At 41.9% G+C, this 19,397-nt stretch overlaps 1 protein-coding gene across 1 annotated transcript; it reads right to left on the bottom strand.

The window, feature by feature from the left end:
- Nucleotides 1-4,755: 4,755 nt before the first annotated feature.
- Nucleotides 4,756-11,407, bottom strand: LOC134445053 (uncharacterized). Its single transcript, XM_063194171.1, has 9 exons — nt 11,368-11,407; nt 10,743-10,861; nt 9,628-10,062; nt 8,924-8,998; nt 8,504-8,784; nt 7,980-8,178; nt 7,125-7,263; nt 6,861-6,970; nt 4,756-4,929 (listed from the first exon to the last, which is right to left on the bottom strand). The coding sequence occupies exons 1-9, from the start codon at nt 11,405-11,407 to the stop codon at nt 4,756-4,758; spliced, it is 1,572 nt and encodes a 523-aa protein (XP_063050241.1).
- Nucleotides 11,408-19,397: the final 7,990 nt, after the last annotated feature.

Raw genomic sequence — 19,397 nt, 5'->3', positions numbered from 1 at the left:
ATCGAACCCAACGGATAAATACAAAAAAGAAATACAAACAGTTTTGACATCTCTTTTGGACAGTGGTGAGATCACAAAGAATGAATATGATTTCATGAAAGTTGACCACCCTGTGACACCTGTTATTTACATTCTCCCTAAAATACATAAAAACCTTGAAAAACCCCCAGGGAGACCTATAATAGCTGGCATAGGATCACTAACCGAAAAAATATCCACCTTCATTGACTTCTTCCTAAAACCTCATGTTGTCACTCTTCCCTCGTTTATTAAAGACTCAATGGACCTGATTAAACTGCTCAAAGACATTCACCTCCCAGCGAACATCATGTTGGCAACTTTTGATGTTGAGTCACTGTATACCAACATACCACATGATGGCGGTATCAGCGCAATTGAGTTCTTTTTAAGCGCATATCATGAAACCAGAACACCAAGTGTTGAATGCATCAAACGCCTGACAGAAATTGTGTTGACAAGAAATTTTTTCATGTTTAAGAATGACTTTTTTTTGCAGATCAAAGGGACCGCCATGGGGAGCACCATGGCGCCCAATTACGCAAACCTCTTTGTAGGTCATTTCGAACATAACGTGGTCCTGAATCAGGCTGTCAATCCATTTTTCCACAACATCCTCTTCTATCGCAGATTTATTGATGACATTCTTGTGCTGTGGAAAGGTACAGAACCCCAGCTGTCTGAATTCCAAGACTTTTTAAATGAGAAAAATGACAATCTGAAATTTAGTGGCGTTTTTGACAAAGAAAAAATCAGTTTTTTGGACATCATGATATCCATAGACGGCAATCGATTAAAAACTGACCTTTACAAAAAACCCACAGACAGAAATACCATCCTCCATGGCAAAAGTTACCATCCCACCAGTCTTAAAAAGAATTTACCTATCAGTCAGTTCAACAGAATACGACGTATCTGCAGCTCTGACCAAGATTACGCTCAACAGTGTACTGCTATGTCCGAACGCTTTAGGGAGCGTGAATACTCCGAAGAGTGGATTAACAGTGCAGCAGACAGGTTTCACACCACCGACCAAGAGCAGTGCCTAAACAGAAAAAGACACACTGAAACTGACAACAGACTGCCATGCATTACGCAGTACTCGCCACTGAGCAGAGACTTTGAAGCGATAGTGAAGAGACACTGGCCTATCCTCAGCTCCGACCTAAATCTCAGAGATGCTTCGTTCAGACAGCCCCCGCGCTTTGTTTACAAGCGCTCCCCCAACATCCGAAACCTTGTTGTCAAGGCGGACCGACCACCTGATCATGCGCCAAAAAGATTCCCTCCCGTCCCCGATGGCAATTACAGATGTGGCCAGTGTGCACAATGCAACTTCACGCGAAAGTGCAACTCTTTCAACCACCCGCACACTGGGAAGTCTTTTAAAATCAAGGGAGTCATTACGTGCAACACAAAAAATGTCATTTATATGATAAAATGTCCCTGTGGTCTAGCCTATATAGGTAAAACAACGAGGTGCCTAAAAACGCGCATAGCAGAACACAGAAGTAATATAAGGCTGCGTGATGAGAAGAACCCCGTTGAAGTTCACTTCAACATGGCCAAGCACAATCTTGCAGCCCTCCAATACATTGGTATCGAACATGTTGCGATCCCTAGACGTGGGGGTGACGTTGACAATTTACTGCTTAGACGTGAAGCCTTTTATATATACACTTTAAATACTATGTCACCTAAAGGGATGAATATGTACTTTGATTTAAAACCTTTTCTGTAACTGTCTCCGATTTGTTTGTTTTTAAAACATGTGAAATGTACTTTATATGCTCATGTACTTTATTCACATTTTTAATCTCTTGTTTCTTGAAACTTGCAAATGTTTTTGGTTTTGCCTGATGCATGATGGACACAGGCCAAGATGCCTGTCAATCCATTTGATTGACACCCTTGGGTGCCTTGCCTGGGCGGGTGTATGAATGATCATGTGATATAAGTCACAGCTTCTTCCTGTTACCCATATGCCTGATGAAGATCCAGTGTGATCGAAACGTTGCATTTTAAATAATAAAGTTTATTTTTGGAGCTCATCGGCAGTGTGCAGACCTACCTTTTTCAACTAGCCTATCTGATTTTTTTGTCTGGCACCTGCGACAAGTGTTTTTGGATGTGCGCACCCTACCCAAAACTACTAGGCTATACAATGAGGACATGACCTGTCTGAGGCCGTAGAGGTAGAACATAACACTAGAAGTGATACAGCACGGATTACCGTGAAAAGAGGGGCGGGGTCACCTAGTGTTTTGTTCTACCTCTACAGTTCAAGCTCAATTCTCACCGATTTAAGTGAAACATGTTGAAAATGTGCCAAAGCTGCCTGGCAGGCCATACAATGAAGAAATATGACAGCGTCAAGCCAGGGCATGAACAAACATGTAAATTCCCACAGAATTAAGTGCAACATGTTGAAAACAATAACATGCCAAAGCTGATTGAAATGCTATACAATGAGGACATGACATTTCTATTGAGACCATAGAGGTAGAACATAACACCAGGTGACCCCGCCCCCCCCTTTCACGGTAATCCGCGCTGTATCACTTCTAGTGTTATGTTCTACCTCCATAGTTCAGGCCCTGTCTCGAATCCGCACGTTCATTTTTTTCAATTGTTACGGGCGACAGATGTAGCACATCATCATACACATTACCTAAAAAAGGCTGCCATTTGGTCTCATGAATCGCATCACCCAAGACCATAGTCGGAAGGAATAAAAGAACAAATGACACATTTTGGATGTCATGTGATATGTGTAGTAGTACGCCATGATGTACAGGACCGACTAAGCAAGACTGCTCCTACCAACGTGCAAAAGCTGACTGACAGGCCATAGAAGACATGGTGACAGCATGAAGCCAGGGCATGAACACACACATCCTAAACAGAATTAGTGAAACCCCCCCCTTAAATTCTCACAGATTTAAATGAAACATGTTGAAAATGTGCCAAAGCTGCCTGGCAGGCCATACAACGAAGAGATGATGCAACAGCATCAAGCCAGGGCATGAGAACACATCTGTTGAAAAAATGAACTTGAGCTTTCATCATACACACTATCTAAAAAAGGCTTGCCAGTCAGCTTTGGCACGTTTAAACGCTGCCGTTTGGTCTTTCTCATGAATCGCATCACCTAAGACCTCAGTCTGAAGGAATAAGAGAACCGATGACACGCATTTTGGGTAAGTCATGCTAAAGGTGTAGTAGTACGCCATGATGTACATGTAACCGGCAGCCTGTTGGCTGCTCGTGGCCACCGTAGTTGCCCCTCTGGTTGACACACCCCCTAGGTAGCAGGTTTGTTGCTTTCCACTAATTGGAAGTTCATTCATAAAAAGGGCGCTAGCCCGCAGGTTAGACACAAGCCCTGCTGTCACACCGCTGCCCCGGCCCTCGCTGCTTTAATTTGGAAGCGCTCTGCTTCTGCAGTCACTAAATGCTTTCGGGTAGGAAACTACTAAAGGTTTAGTCATGAGGTTGCTTTCTGAGGGCATGCAGGTTCAGGGTTGTCATTCTGCTTGGTCCCCGCTGCAATCATTGGAGGTATGTTTTTACATTTGTACCCTTGCAATAGTGTGACTCTATTGTTTATCTGTAGCCAAAACTCATAAGAGTTGTTTTACAAACAGGGTAGCCTCCGCAGCGCAGCCAAACGCTTCCATGTAGGCTACGGAAGGTTTGGCCCAGAGGACCTGAGAGCACTGCCATTGAGGTTTTAAACGTGCAAGGTAACTTGACACTTAATGTTTTTATATCAACCTGTGTTGACTGTTATATGAAGGCAACAAGTAACTGTTTCAACTGTCTGACTTGCTTCTGGCTAGTGCCCTACTAATTGTTGAACTGTGTGTGTCATGTTAGTAGGCATCCACTATGATGGCTAGAGAGGCCAGATGTCGTTGTGTGTGCCAGCCTGAATCACACTAAGGTAAATTACAATGTATATCTTGAATGTGTGTAGTTTCATAGTTGCATCCTAGTGATTTTAACACTCTGCGATCATTGTGAAAACCTGTAAACATGCAGCTAATTGTGATTTTGTTCAGCAGGGCAACGCCACTGCTGCTTTGCCTAGCATGATTTTATGTCTGTTTTATGAAACCAGTTATTGCCCTTTTTGGTTTGTTATTTTGAATCCCTGTTTGTTTGTTTTCGTTTGTTGCTGCTGCACAGCTCCACCACTCTGTTGACTGGGTAGGTAATTTACTGATTGCCAACAGTAAATTCTACCTCTTGTAGCCTAGCTCTCATTCAGCCTTTTTGATCTTTCTATATACTGGGCAGTTTCACTAGGCACATGTCCCTAAATTTGTAGTGGTAAATGAGCACCATAGTGTTTGCTGTGCAGTGTCGGTGCTTTGTGTGTGAATAACTAACTAGTGTGTCTGAATACTCACGAGGATATAACCCCTTTTGAATCTGCCCTAGTGTACGGTGTAGTAGGCCTATGTTAACTTGGGTGGCAGCCTTTGCTTAACCCCTTGTGTGCCATACCCAGGTCATGTAGCAGCAGCATGTCTTTGTTTTGTTATGTTTGTTTATGTTTAAATAAATATTGACCTTTTTGATGCAACTGGAACCCTCCGTCTCTGCCTATTTCACTCACTTACCTGTGTGCGGGAAACCCTCTTGTGCTTAACCTGGTCTAAGAACCATTGTTATACAAGTATATCTGGTGGTGAAAGGCCACCAGTGGCGTAGTCGTTAAAAACACACACTTTAGGACCTTTTAAGACCCCCGGTTACATACAGGACGGACTCTGCAAGGCAGCTCCTGGCAAAGGACACGACAGGGGTATTCCCGGCATACAGGAAGCAGTCCTCTTCTCCCACGAGGACAAATGGCACAGCAAGTGGAAATCTTCTTAAGTACACATCTGGGGCCTCTGTGGGCTGAACATAAAAACAAGATAGCATTACAATACACCTAGCTGACACTTTTCTTATCCAACTTGCAGTTACAGTACAGTTACAGCACGACTTAAGCTGGGCTTACACTGTGCGACTTTTGCCCCGATTTTGCCCCGATTTGGCACTTGCACGACTTTTTGAGAGTCGGGCCGATTTCTTGCTCAATCGCAGGTCAATCGTGAGTCTCGCATCGTGCAGTGTACATGGGGTAACGACAAGCGATTTCGCCTCACGATCGTGCAATCGCAGGGTCGCAAGAAAATCAAAACGGTTTGAAATTCTGGTCGTGGCTCGTGCGTAAATCGCAGAGTTAAAGCAGTGCTACGACCCGATTTGACAGTTCACATGCACAAATGAATAGGGTCGTGCGATTCGCTGTCGAGCGCGACCTCATCTCCACCTCAGGTGCGCATATGTTCCCTCCTCTGCAGACCGGGGAACATGCCTGTCTCGTCGTATGGCTGAAGCTTTTCGCTCGCATCCGACTGTCGGCTCGTGTAGTGTGAGGACGCGAGTCGTGAGTTGTGAACTTTTAAACAGTGAAATCCCTTCGTGCAGTGTGAGCAGAAGCTTAAGACCCACGAGTGAAAATACCGCACAGTGTATGCCCGGCTTTAGTTAGGCCCATTTACAGGGCACTGAGGGAGGAAGAGATTAGTAAGGGTGGGGGTTGAACCGGCAACTGATCAAACGTCCATAACCATTAAATCAATTCTGCCCAAATATAAAGCAAGATACAACTTATGCTCAAGGACACTTCAAAGAGTGATGCTGAAATCAAATGATAAAGATGGACACATAGGCTATATACCGTAAATCCTCTAATATTGTCCGGGGCCTGTATTTACTCAAGTGCATCTTGGACCAGGCCATAATTGGAAGGAGGCCAGAATTAGAGACAGGCCTGTATTCCTATTTGAGCAAAACAGACTACCAGTGGAATGAATAAAACCATGTGTCTACCGTATTTTGAACCAATAAAATACTTGGTTCATTTATTGAAAAAGTAGGCTACAGTTACCATAACAGTTACGGTATTTCTTACTCACAAGGCGTCTGTCCCTCCCTCCTCTGTTTGTCTTTCCTCCCATTCTCGCCTTGAGCTTATGGACACTATGCGGCAACTGTCATTGGCATTGACCAACTGTATTTCCAATATCTGCGGCTGTTTCACTCCCTATTTTACTCCAGACTTCACAAGGCAAACTGTTTCTTGCTGCAGCGAAATGCCGGGGAAATACACATGCAATTTCTGTTATTTCCGGTCCGTAGCCCGATGTGAAGCAATCTCTATGTGTGAAGCACGTTACTGAAATAAGGTTAAGCGAGGTAACCAATACTGTAGCGTGCCTCCTCTTTTTCCTCCACTGGCAACGCATAGTAAAAGTTTGACCGCCAAATGCATTTACGACGAGGGCTCTCAACTTTGCAACCAAGGCAAAGTCTCTTTCCGTATGTGCGCGCTCCCTCTGCCTCTGGCTGTATTCTGGGCTCGTGTTGTTGCTAGGTGACCCAAGCGTCTGCATGAAAGCTAGAGAAGCTGGCCGAAGCGGTCTCACACAGCTGATATACTGCTGCTCACATGTAATAACTAGTCTTTGGCGTGTGCACCGTTTGTTGTATAGTAGCAGATTCGTCCTTTTTCGGAGTGAGGAACTATGTCTAATGTTAACCAGCTTAATGGTTACAGTTGTGGATTTTGAGAACAACGTGAGATATCCGGTAAAGGGAAAACAAACATTGATTCTATTTTTAGACCCGGCCTGTACAAGAGACCGGCCCCAATTTACCTCCGCCGACAGCGAGACCGGCCAATATTAGAATCCCGGCCAGTAATGGAATACAGGCCACAATTAGAGGATTTACGGTAGATATTTTGCCTTGCATACGTTAATGTAAATAAGCTGTTTCACCTGCAGAACATGAATGAGTGCCTCTGCCGGCGATGCCATCTTCTTTGGTGCAGGGTATCCAGATGGGAACATGTCCGGCAGTGATTTCATCAGGTCCATGGCTTGCTCATCTAGAGAGAGAGAGAGAGAGAGAGAGAGAGAGAGAGAGAGAGAGAGAGAGAGAGAGATAAGACAAAGTAAAAGACAAAGTAATTGGAGATACTGAGTGCGACAACATATACTGTTAATTGCAATTGTACTTTCAGACAGATTGCAAAACCTTACCTGGAGGAAGTCCCATCGGTGGCTTCAGGACCTTCTTGTACACTCCATAGAAGGCGAGTTTGGTTCTGAAGTCTGCCCAGCGCTCCTTCACATACTGTCCATTGTCTTTCGCCACAATTCTTCTCAGCTCCTCAAGAACCTTGGAATTATATTGCAATTGGGATTTGACACAACATTTTTTCAGAAGATACAGGCTGACCGATACATTCTTCCCTTCACCCATTGACGTCTAGTGCACTTGCAAAAGGCTGCTGAATGTCTAGCCCTTTTAAAGAAAAGTTGCCCTCAGCCTATACTAGGACTGTAACGACACTCAACTCATGATTCTGTTAGTATCACGATTCATGACTTCCGGTTCGATAGACCCTATTTCACATAAACTGATAGTTTATAGGTAGAATAGGTTACAAGAGGCTACAAATAATTCTATAAAGTTAATATAATAATGATGCTTGGAAGCACCATCACATCATATCATGTGGTTGTTTTCTGGGCTGATGGGTATCAAAACGTTAAAAGGGCGTACAGTATCGTGATCGTTACAGCCCTAGCCTAACACATGTTTTTTTTTTTTTTTTTTTAATATAAAAAAGCGGTGTTGTGAGAAGGGACAAGACACTGGCAGCCAATAATTCTGTATGAGCCAATTTTTTGACCGACGGCAGATTCCAACAATAAGATTGAGTTGTGCATTATCATTATCATTCAGCTCTAACACACCAAGATTTGTAATGATATTGTCTCAAATTTCATAACCCTGAATGCCAAGTCATGCAGCTCCAGGTGCCAGGGCCAATGTTTTGCAACGCAACATTCAGCATCAATCGGTTAATTCTGATTAGGGAGTGTACTTACATGGTCTATGTTCTTGAAGCACGAGTAGGCCTCAAGGATTTTGCCAGGTCTGTCCGCTTCCTTCAGGGTGTCGGAGTCAATGAATTGTCGTCTTCCTTCAAATTCGAGGTCCAGCAGCTGAGCGACATCGTCTTGATTTTGCTTGGTCTTTCGCCCAATCGCCTGAAGAGTCCTGTAATGCCTGGCCTGGGCAATGCTACTGTCGTAATTTTAAATAGGGATAAAAACATTACATCATTAAATGTTTAATCTCAATCTATGACTTGTCACAACCGAAACGTGCCATTTTTTGTTCGGACAGTGCTTTTTGGACATAAAGGCAGCAGAACATTGTTGGATGCCCTCTTCCACAATAAACTACTGAAAACAGTATTATCAACTTCTCGCAACTGATAATTATCTGCAAGTCTGTTAGTCACGTTTCCCCATTCTATTTTGCAAGGGATGGTTTTACTTATCCAAAATATAGTAAAGATAATTTGTAAGGTTAAATGAAAATGTGAAAATCCAAAAATCCAATACACGTACCAATAGCTGGCTCTGGAGTACTTGACGGGCTGTGGCCCTCATGGAGAGTGGAGAGCGGGCTGTGGCCCTCATGGAGAGTGGAGAGCGGGCTGTGGCCCTCACGGAGAGTGGAGAGCGGGCTGTGGCCCTCATGGAGAGTGGAGAGCGGGCTGTGGACATCACGGAGAGTGGAGAGCGGAGTGTGGACCTCACGGAGCGTGGAGAGCGGGCTGTGGCCCTCATGGAGAGTGGAGAGCGGGCTGTGGACATCACGGAGCGTGGAGAGCGGGCTGTGGCCCTCATGGAGAGTGGAGAGCGGAGTGTGCCTCAGGAGTGCTAGGGGTGCTGCTGGGGCTCGCCGAAAAGAGAATGGTAGATGTGGTGGAATCATCAGTGTCATCGGCCTCCGTATATTGCAGTTTTCTCTTCCCTCTTGCCGGAGTGCTGCCCTGGCTTTTCTTGGGTGATCGAACATTGTGGATCCTCTTTTGCAGCCGCTTGAAGACTTCAATCTAGGCAGAAAATCAAAAGAACAAGAGAAAGACCTTGATAGCAAATATGGATATTTGACAAATAAGAATGTAATCAGAATACAGATTTTTTTTTAAAAATCATAAACTTCTGCAACTTGTATCATTAAAGGGACACTGTGAGATTTTTAGTTAATCATTTCCAGAATTTATGCTACCCATTCACTAATGTTACCTTTTTCATGAATATTTACCACCACCATCAAATTCTTAGTATTCATTATGACTGTAAAAATTGCACTTTTCATACATGAAAAGGGGGATCTCCATGGTCCGCCATTTTGAATTTCCAGAAATAGCCATGTTTAGCTGCATGACTGTACTTGGGCCATAATACAAAATGTTAGTTTATTACTTAGAAAACTTCCAGGAAAAGATCAAATTTGGCAATAGGCAACAGTTTAAATGAGCAGCATATTTGCACTACCTTTTTTGACAATTTCCTCCACAGTGTACCTTTAAATGATATTAATAATAATGTGGGTTAAGGCATGTTTTATAATAAAATGAGTGCATGTTATGGGAGAAAGTAGAATGAACAAACAAGGTCCTTTGTAAACAAGTGCGCGATTTAAGGTACTTTATTACTATACATTGAAGGCAATACTTACCCATGGACGCTGTACGTCAAGCTTATCGGAGAGCATGGGATAGTAGACCACCAGACGTTTGGACATGGCTACAAGGTCCTCCTTGGATGGATACTGCTTCTCTTCACAGTGCAATGCCCTCACTCCTGACACCATGTTGGTTATTGTATTCCGGATCAGTCTACATGTTAGCTCTTTAGACAACTCGCACTCTCCTGCTCTCCCGAGTCTTTTCAATTGAAAAAAGTAAGATTTCACACTCTCCAATTCACTATCAGTGTATATCACGTATTGGGGGCTTGGCAGTGTAAGCGTTCTGCATGTACCGGTAGTACCCCCCCCACTATTCTCCTCCTCTTTGCCGTCACTTCCCCCACTACTGGTTCCAGTGGCCGCACACTCCGTTTCATCGCTGATCACAGTGAAGGCGGCAGAGGAACCGCTTGAGGCCTTCTCCTGCAAAGGAATCAGCAAAAACATGACATCACATTAACACCACTAAATACAAAATAAGCATGAGTCTAGATTAGTGTCTCAATGGGGGCACTACAGCTACATGGGCACTACATAGGCTTACTTCCCATTGAGGGGCATTAGTCCTTGTTAGTTTTCAATACTAAGGGGGTGTTGCGATTAGGTCAATAGGGACATTGGTAGGCATATGATGGTCAAGGGGCGTTAGTTCAAAAAAGGGTTGAGAACCACTGGTCTAGATACTAAATAATAGCAGACTATTTCAGTCACAGACGAGTGACAGGATGCACGCGAGTTCTGATGACGGGCAAGTGGTGAGTTTTTGGCAAATAGGATTGTAGATGGGTTTAAGTGTGTTTGTATAATGGGACATGGTTAGTGGGTGGCACATATGGGCATGAACAAAAAGGAATACAATCACCAGGATACCACACTTCGGCAAAAACTCAAACAGGCTAACAAACCCCAGTCCAGTTAAGTATTTTTCCACTGCAGTCTGTGCATTTAGGCTACTGTGTGTATGCAAACTTTTCTTTTTTTTTTAAACCCCTGTCTACTGCCATCAATCGATATGACAAAAACGTGTAGCATTGCGCTTGACAGCATTCTGGCATTAATGAGTGAACCACTGCACATGGGGCTTAAATATAAACCTTGCTTACCGCGGGGTGACACAGATCCCATATAGATTTCCGTCTCAAAAAATGGTCAGGCCCTGGGAAGAGGTCACGAAGCTCCTCCCTCGAAAGCATCCTCAGTGCCTCCATATCAACATTGGCAGCTGTTTCACAAATAAGAGACAAAAGTAATATCAGATAAATTAGATTAATCAACAGATGAGGTTCACTGATGCCCCAGCGACTATCATTTAACATTAGTTTGGGTGTTTGGGAGATCTATTGAAGATTAAGAGAGAAGTATCTCCGATTAAAATGTTTTTTTTTTAGTTTACCATTAGCAGTAATTTGTTGTGGCTTAAGTCTACTGTTAGCCTATGAGCTTTTGGAATGCATTAAGACTAGGGCAAACAAAACTGTATAAAGACAGCACAGCTGACACCAAGATTGATCCATAAGGTTACTTTCACTTTTGTTACTAACAGCAAGATTCACATTAGCCTATTGAGCCTATTGTAATTAACTATAATTTAAATTAAATTTAAGATACACAAATGATAAAATCGAGTTATTGTAATTAACTATAATTTAAATGAAATTTAAGATGCAAAAAATGATTAATCGACAGTCAATGAGCACCATCATCGCTGTATCACGTTATCATGCTTACTCCTTAAGATGTCTTTCGCCACAGAGTCCAACTTCTCCATGCCGTCCTTATGCCAGTTGAAACAACTCACTTGCTTAACTGCGAATTAAAAACAAAAAGTTGGCAAAACATTCAAACTATATTAAGACAGAAAACCGTGCTGAGTCACCCTTTAAACCAGGCAGAATTGTTTTGGTGAAGTATAATTATTAACACTTAATCATAATCATTAACACTCCCAAAAATTATGTTCGGCGGACTTGGAGTATAGCCGCTTACTTAGTCAAAGTAATCGACCGCGTGATTGAGACCAGAAATTGCCAATGCGAGGTCGATGTCGCCATGACCGCCCCACGTGTCAACATGCAACAAAAAGGGAAACCTTTCACTTGGGGATTCACGATGTCATTCGTGCCAAGCATTGCCAACAAAAGACAGCATGTGCATGTATAACATATAATTGACCGAACACAAAATATCGTGCGAGGTTACCATGACATGCTAGATACAGCATCAAAGGTAGTTAGCATTAGCAATCTGGATATTGTGCAAGGTGCACCAAGCTTTAACACCCTTTCCAATTGTTTTTTTTCCCCGGAACCTCGAGTCTGTTAAAAATGTAGGCAAATAATATTTTATTTAATAATCTACAGCCCTTTATGGTCTAAGTTTCATACACACCTGATAGTTTGTCTTCTGGTCCTCTGACTTCGACTGAGTCGTGTCCTTCTTGCAGTCAGCCCACGTGAAAAGAACGTGCTATTTTTCCCAGCGGAAGCTAAGTCCTTAGGCGAATCCAAGTCAATGCGAATCGGGAGAGTATGTAATTGTAAAATAAAATAAAAGACTTGTGGTTACGAAGTAGTCAACTATAGGAGTCAATAACATCTTCTTCCCCAGTTTTGAAAAAGAAATTGAATATTTGTGGAAAAAAGGCTGGGTGCAATCTGCAATCACACGATTCACATTAGGTCAGTCCCCCCTCCACTGTTTTGTATGGAATTGTCCATCGCGCGAAAGCGCAGGTTCTCCTATCAATCAAATCACATCCTCCAAGCCCAGGTTGTCCACCAGCAGCGGTAGATCACCACCAGGGGGCAGCACTATGACGTCAGCTGCAACCCAAGAATGCATATAATTTTGAACACTCGGTGAATATGGCTGGATGGCGATGTGTGATTTGCTTTGCATTTATAGCACTGACCTTAAAAGTGTTTTTAAGCCATATTAACACGGCGCATGGACGTAGTAGAAATTTCCGTGTGATTTGTGGAATCGATGGGTGCACAGAAGAATACCGAGTATTTCATTCGTTCTATTATCACATTAGGCGTAGGCATGCAGCGTACCTCGCCAATGGTCGTCCACCCAGGGATTGCATTCCTGTTAGCTCAAGGTGCCATGGTGGTGAACACTTCGACATGGGCCTACCTATTTTTTCCAACTGTATTACTCCGGCAGCTACCCAAGTTCAAGATTCAACTCCAACTACCAATATGAGGCGGGACACAACGCAGGATGACTTAAGACAAGATGAGGCTTGCCAAGAGAGCGGGGGGATTGAACCACAGCCTAACAAGGAAAAGGTAGGCACAAACATTGGTTGAATTTTGCTTCAACAGTTTGTAATGAATGAATCCAAATCAATCGGTGTTGTAAGGCCTAGACGTTTTTTCTTTTGGTTCTGGTTGGCAGTCGCATCTGGCTAATAGCTATACACAGCAAGTGTCTGCATCCGCCTAGAAAAGGCCAACGATGTCATTAGTTCTACACTGAGTTACGCACTGTAGATGTTCCCACGTTATTATGCTGCAACATACTTGTTAGCGCTGTAGCTCTTTCTTTTTAAACCAATTTGCCTCACAGCAATCTTGCACACTCTAATTCTTACCCAGCACCCGAGACCTACACACAATTGGCTAGTGTATCATATGCAATAGAGACAACAAGTAGCCTTGTGATGTTTAATGAATGTTATGATCGTCTCGGCTTGTTGGAAGAAGACTTTCATTTAGTCAGTGTGATGGAAGGGTCATGTTTTGCCTACGTTTTCCTTTAGTCTTTCAATAACATTTCCCCTCTGCTCTGATCCATAAGCTAAGTAGGCTAACCTGAGGGTCCCTCCCGTCCTTTTATATTGTGTATCTGCCCCACGCACATAGTCTGCAGTTGGAGGCCCACGCGATAGGGAAGTAGTAGAGAAGTTATGCTACAGTTAAAGCATGTAAATAAATAAATAAGTAAATAAATAAGTATGCCCTACTGTCAACAACTTAACCTGACAACCAAACTTTTTTTTGTTAAGCCCAATGACATCTGCTCAAAGCATGCACTATAAATGTTTGTCATGACATAATAGTCTAAATATGTTACTGGGGTAGGTCATGTCAAGGGCAGGTGAGCCCTGATGGCAGTGTGTCAATTATGGTAGGGCCTACTGTAATGGCCAATTATGTTGACTGTATAAATAATCCATTCTTAGGTCCCAAAACATTTTTGGGAACCACTTGCATAATCCATAAACCTGTGTGTGTAAACTTAGTTGTGAATTTGAGCAAACCCAAAATGCATTGTGTGTAGTGGACATGGCACTGGCAAAAACTACTTTGACAACAGTCATTTAACAAGCTGAATCTGCTACTTGAACAGGAATTGACCAGACTTGCAGCCGCCTTTACCGTGGATGTCCGTGAAACATGCTGTCTTTCTCGGGTAGGATACCCAGGTGAAAAACCCATATACTTAAAGTGTACTTTTTTTGACCGTACTTAGTACAAAGTGTACTATTTTCGGCGATTTAAAGTGCGCTTCATTGCACTATTAGTGCGCTGAAGCACTACTAAAGCAGTACGTCAGCACACTTGCAGCACACTGAGGATGCTAAATTGGCACCGCTTTTGGACAACTTTAAGTGCACTACAAGCATACTTTTGAAAGTATGCTCCAAACACGCTTTTCATGCATTCGTATGGCATTAAGAGTGTGCTTGAGTACACTTCTATAACATTGTATTGTTACTAGAAGTTCAATAAAAGTATATTAACTTCATGCTTCTTTGGACTACATTGGAACATTTTAAGTCTGTAAAAAGTATATCATATGAAGTATTGTAAATATATAACAGGTATGCTTGAAGTGTATTTACAGTACACTCCCAAGTACATGAAATAATATAAATGTAATGTTACAATCCATGCTGGTTGTCAGAGCTTGCACATTACACACATCCACAGTTACAGTAGTGTTGCGGTATGCATGGTTAGCATGACTGGCATTTACAGTCATTGCATTGTCTCAGAGATTTCAGGTACACATTTCATTTTCTGTCAATCTTGCTCCTCCTTCCTGCAAGCGATCATATGGACTAATTATTAATGGTGACATAATATTCATTGTTTGAACAATTAGTTCCGACTTACCTCCAACCATGATACTGTGGGAAGTGTGAGCCTATATATACCAGAACATATACGTGACCATCATAATGACGGTGGGAACATGGTCATTTTTTGTGTACCACTTTAAATTTTAAAAACCCCTACAATAAACACAGAATATAACAATGAGTAATATTTTCATGCAAACCAAAAATATTCCTTCAGGATGAATGGCTTTCTGTTTGAGAAATTTACCTCCAAGAAGTGCATTGCATGATTGGACATGCATGATGGTGCATTATGGGTAAATGCACTTGTGTAAGTGTCACGGGGTGACAATTGAGGCCCAAGTGAACCGAAAACTACATGTCATTCATTGCCAATGTAATGCACCTGGAGCATGATTAGGATAATGGAGCGCAGGTGAGGAGGATGGAGGTGATTGGTGCACGTGGGTTGGTGAGCAGAGTTTTAAACAGCAAGAAACTAGACTGTGAGGAGGAAGCCGCAAGGAGAGATGACTGCGAGAATGCCATCCTGAGGGGAGAGAGAGGCGAGAGTGGAGCGGCAAGATGGGAGACGTCGGACACCGGTAACCGGACAGAGCCAGGCGAAAGGGACGAGAAGTTGGATGAGAAGTGGACGCGATCCTATGGATCAGAAGGCAAACTGGCAGCTCGGAGGAGAGCGCGACTGGCATAGTGCCCAGAAGGAGTCCGCAATCAGAGTGACGGCCAGGTGAACCTGCCTCGATGGAAAGGGGTGAGACGGACATGCACCCCACCGTGAAGATGAGCGACTCGTATTCGCCTGGTTACTTGGCCCCCGTGAGTGCGCCGCTCTCTCTCGCTCTCTCTCGCTCTCTCTTTTCCTCTCGCTCGCACCCAAGACTGCTGAAGACCAACCAGCTATTCCGGGCCTACGCAGAAGAACTCCCATCGCTTCTCATCACCGCCAGCTGCTCCCGATTGAACGTGTGTGCCATGCCCCCGTTGCAGTGTAATTCACCTCGCAACCCCCGCACGGATGGACTTGGTGGCTGGACTGTCCAAGCATTCCATTGGAGACTTCAGACTTGGGCGTGGGTGGGTTCCCCCGTGGGTAATGGACAGAGACAACTAGGCCTACCCCTTTGACTTTTAATCCAGTGGTGGTAAATAAATAGAACGAAAACTGGAACTTGTGTCTTGTTTTTTGGTGTTGTGCAGTGAACTCCCAGGGTAGTAGTATCAAAGTGGGCGCGGCCAGCAAACGCGCGCCCCACCTGTGACATAAGCACACTTTTGAAGATATTTGGGTGAAGTACAATCATGGTGCACTTAGAAAAAGTGTACTTGCAATATGTTAAAACGATTTACTTTAAAGCGCACAATAGAAAATCACACTTCAAAGACATTTGGGTGAAGTGTAATCATATTGCACTTTAAAAAAGTACAATTGCAATATGTTATTAAAAAATACACTTTTAGTAAGTTCACTATTAGAACACTATTAGTATATTCCTCTAAATACACTTTAGCCAAACATCTTCGAAGTCCACTTGAAGTATGGGTCGCTAAGTGTACTTTCTTTGAGAGCAACTTAATTACATCTAATTTTAAGTACACTTTAAATAAGCATATTGTAAACATACTTTTTCTTAGCACAAAAAGCACGAGTGCACTTTTAACATGCTAAGTATACTTCAGTCATGCTTTTATTGTACTAAATTGAACCACTTTTTCACCTGGGTATGCTTTTTTGTGATTTAATTAGGCCTATTGTTATTACAGTATTGTGATTTACTGAGGACACATCACATTTTTGCTTCATTTTGTGCAAAAAAGATGTGACTACTACTTAAAATTCTTTTGAGCAACACATTTTATGTTTTTAGCCATAGCCTGTTATTCTTAGTCTTTGTAATGCCATAATAGTATGTTTTTTTGTCTCTTCTTTTGTCTCTTCACTACAGGCTAATACCAACAGGATTATCGGGAAAACCCAGCAGTTACAAATGGCTGTTGTAGGAACCTTGCAGGACAGAGTGATGGATGTCTTTGATAGACATGACCCTTCAGTCAGCATTGACCATCTCCGAAATGAGATTTTGGCAACATTTGACGGTTTTCCAGATCCCTTTTCCAACTTGTCTACATCTTACATGCAGGACCAAACTATTCAGGAACTTTTTAAACCGGTGGAACCAGAGGAGGTTGTAATTTCACAAAGACTGTGTAGAGTTAAGCGAGGCTCTTCAAGGATTCTTACCATTAGAAACAAAGTTTTTTTCTATGTTCCTCTCATCCAGAGTCTACAGCAACTAATGACCAACCCTAGAATTTTTAGCATGGTCAGTAATCCACCAGAAAATTGTAATAAAAATGGATATCTACGCGACATTGTGAATGGCATCCTTTTCAGAACTCATCCATTCTTTTCTGTTAAGCCAACTGCTTTACAGTTAATTTTGTATTCTGATGAAATAGAAATCTGCAACCCTCTAGGACCCTATGCCCCTGTGAATAAGTTACTCATGTTTTATTATACTGTAGGAAACATAAACCCCAAGTTTAGGTCTAAGCTTGCTGCCATAAGACTTCTTGCCATTGCAAAAGCTAAAGATATTTCAGAGGCTGGTGTTGATGTTATATTAACAAGAATTGAACAGGATTTGAAGGAACTGTACAACGGTGTCAACATTCAAGTTGGAAATAGTGAGACTATATTATATGGTGCAGTAATATCAATATGTGGCGATACCCTTGCTCAACATGACCTAGCTGGGTTTAAATCTGGAGTTGGGTTTGCTTTCAGTAAGTGTAGGCATTGTGAGTGTGACTTTGAGACAATGCAAAACCAATTTGATGAAAATAGTTTTACCCGAAGAACTATAGAGAAACACATTAGACAGTGCCAGGAAATAGAGAGGGCCAGTGACTCTCTAAAAATGCCCTCAGGACAACTTATGGGATAAACAGGAGGAGTAAACTCCTAGATTTCCCAGGCTATGATCTTATTCAACAAACCCCTCAAGATATAATGCACATCATGCTTGAGGGTGTTGTGCAACATGAAATAAAATGTGCATTGAAGCACATTATTTTGTCAGGGCATATTGATCTAGACTCTATAAATTCAGGTATACAAGGTTTTCCATATTCAAATAGGGACATACAAGACAAACCATGTCCAATCAGTGTCAATACAATGGCATCTAATGATTACAAACTAAAACAGTCCTCTGGGCAGATGCTGATATTTCTGAAGGTATTCCCTTTTATTATGAATAGCATCAAGGACAATGTCTATGTACAGTTTATCATAGAATTAATTGAAATAACTCACATTCTTTTTGCTCCTATTGTGATGACGGAAACCTTAAAAAAACTGAGAGTAATGATAGAGCAGCATCTGAAACAATTCAGGCAACTTTTCCCAGACAACAACATAACTCCTAAGCAACATTATATGCTACATTTGCCTTCACAAATTGAAGCACTGGGTCCTTTGACGAGACACATGTGCATGAGGTTTGAGTCTAAGCATTGTTATTTTAAACAGTGGGCCTCTAAATTAAATTATAAGAATGTCTGCAAATCTCTTGTAAATCATAGTAAAATTATCGAAAGTACCTATCAAACAAACAATATATTTGCTCATGAAAAGGAATTAGGCCCCACATCAAAGGTTTCAGAGACCGCAGAGGCATATGTCAGTTCAAAGATTAGAGATTTTTTGAATATTGACAGTTTCCATCATGTTATCTCTGTGAAATGGTTGTCCCTTAATGGCAACAAGTACATTAGTGGAAAGACTTTAATAATCACAGACTCAAATGATGGCCTCCCTATTTTTGGACTAATAAGTAATATTTATGTTATTGATTCATCATTATTTTGCTGTGAATATCAAGTGTTTGACACAGTGAAATGGGATACAGATTTACAATCCTATGAAATTTCTGTTCCAAATGCTGCACAAGCAACAGAGTTCATTGATCTAGAAAAACTACCCGATTACACTGCATACTACTCTGTACCATTCAATAGTAAAACGTATGTTTTAAGAAAATATGACCTAACAGACGTTTTGTTGTATGGGAAGATGTGATGTATCACAATAAATGAGGGAATGACGGAGGAAATTGTTTGCTTTATGTACATTACTCCTTAAGGCTTCTATTATAATAAACTTATCTATGATGCACTGGTTATGATGTATTTGTTTACTTTGTTCTGCAAACAGTGAACGGTTCACTAGTGAGGTTCAGAATCTCAAAGCTAAATCAATGAATGTAATCTCAATGACCCAATCAATTTGAATGCTATCACAGTTGATTAGCAGGAATATCTTAATGAGATGGGGTCAGTTCTTAAAACAGGTTAATATGGATTGTCTTATTGTCTTGAAACAAGTAAAAATGTACTCACAGTCTAAATGTTAATGCGACTGTCAGTATGGGTGCTATTTTAAGAAAAAAGCTGCTCAGAATTAGTTTTATTATCTAAGTAGGATAAAAAAAGCAGAATTTTCTTGAAACAAGAAAAATAATCTTAACAATATTCAGTCTTACCAAGAAAAAACTTTCAAAAACAAGTATAATGAGACAAAAATGCTGAATTCAAGTATATTACACTTGTACAGATTTTAATTTTTTGCAGTGTGTAAACGCAATGTTAGGAGGAGGGGCAA

The sequence above is a fragment of the Engraulis encrasicolus genome, unplaced genomic scaffold, assembly GCF_034702125.1.
Source record: "Engraulis encrasicolus isolate BLACKSEA-1 unplaced genomic scaffold, IST_EnEncr_1.0 scaffold_95_np1212, whole genome shotgun sequence".
In the NCBI taxonomy this organism is placed as follows: domain Eukaryota; kingdom Metazoa; phylum Chordata; class Actinopteri; order Clupeiformes; family Engraulidae; genus Engraulis; species Engraulis encrasicolus.
This window is presented reverse-complemented; position numbering and strand designations above follow the sequence as displayed.

Bases quoted from the DNA above. Each gene is read 5' to 3' on its own strand.
- LOC134445053 (XM_063194171.1), bottom strand. From the start codon at position 11,407: ATGGAGAAGTTGGACTCTGTGGCGAAAGACATCTTAAGGA. The intron at 8,999-9,627 runs GTAAGTATTGCC...TTTTCTGCCTAG, and splicing joins TTGACGTACAGCGTCCATGG to ATTGAAGTCTTCAAGCGGCT. The intron at 4,930-6,860 runs GTGAAACAGCTT...TTTTATGTTCAG, and splicing joins CACTCATTCATGTTCTGCAG to CCCACAGAGGCCCCAGATGT.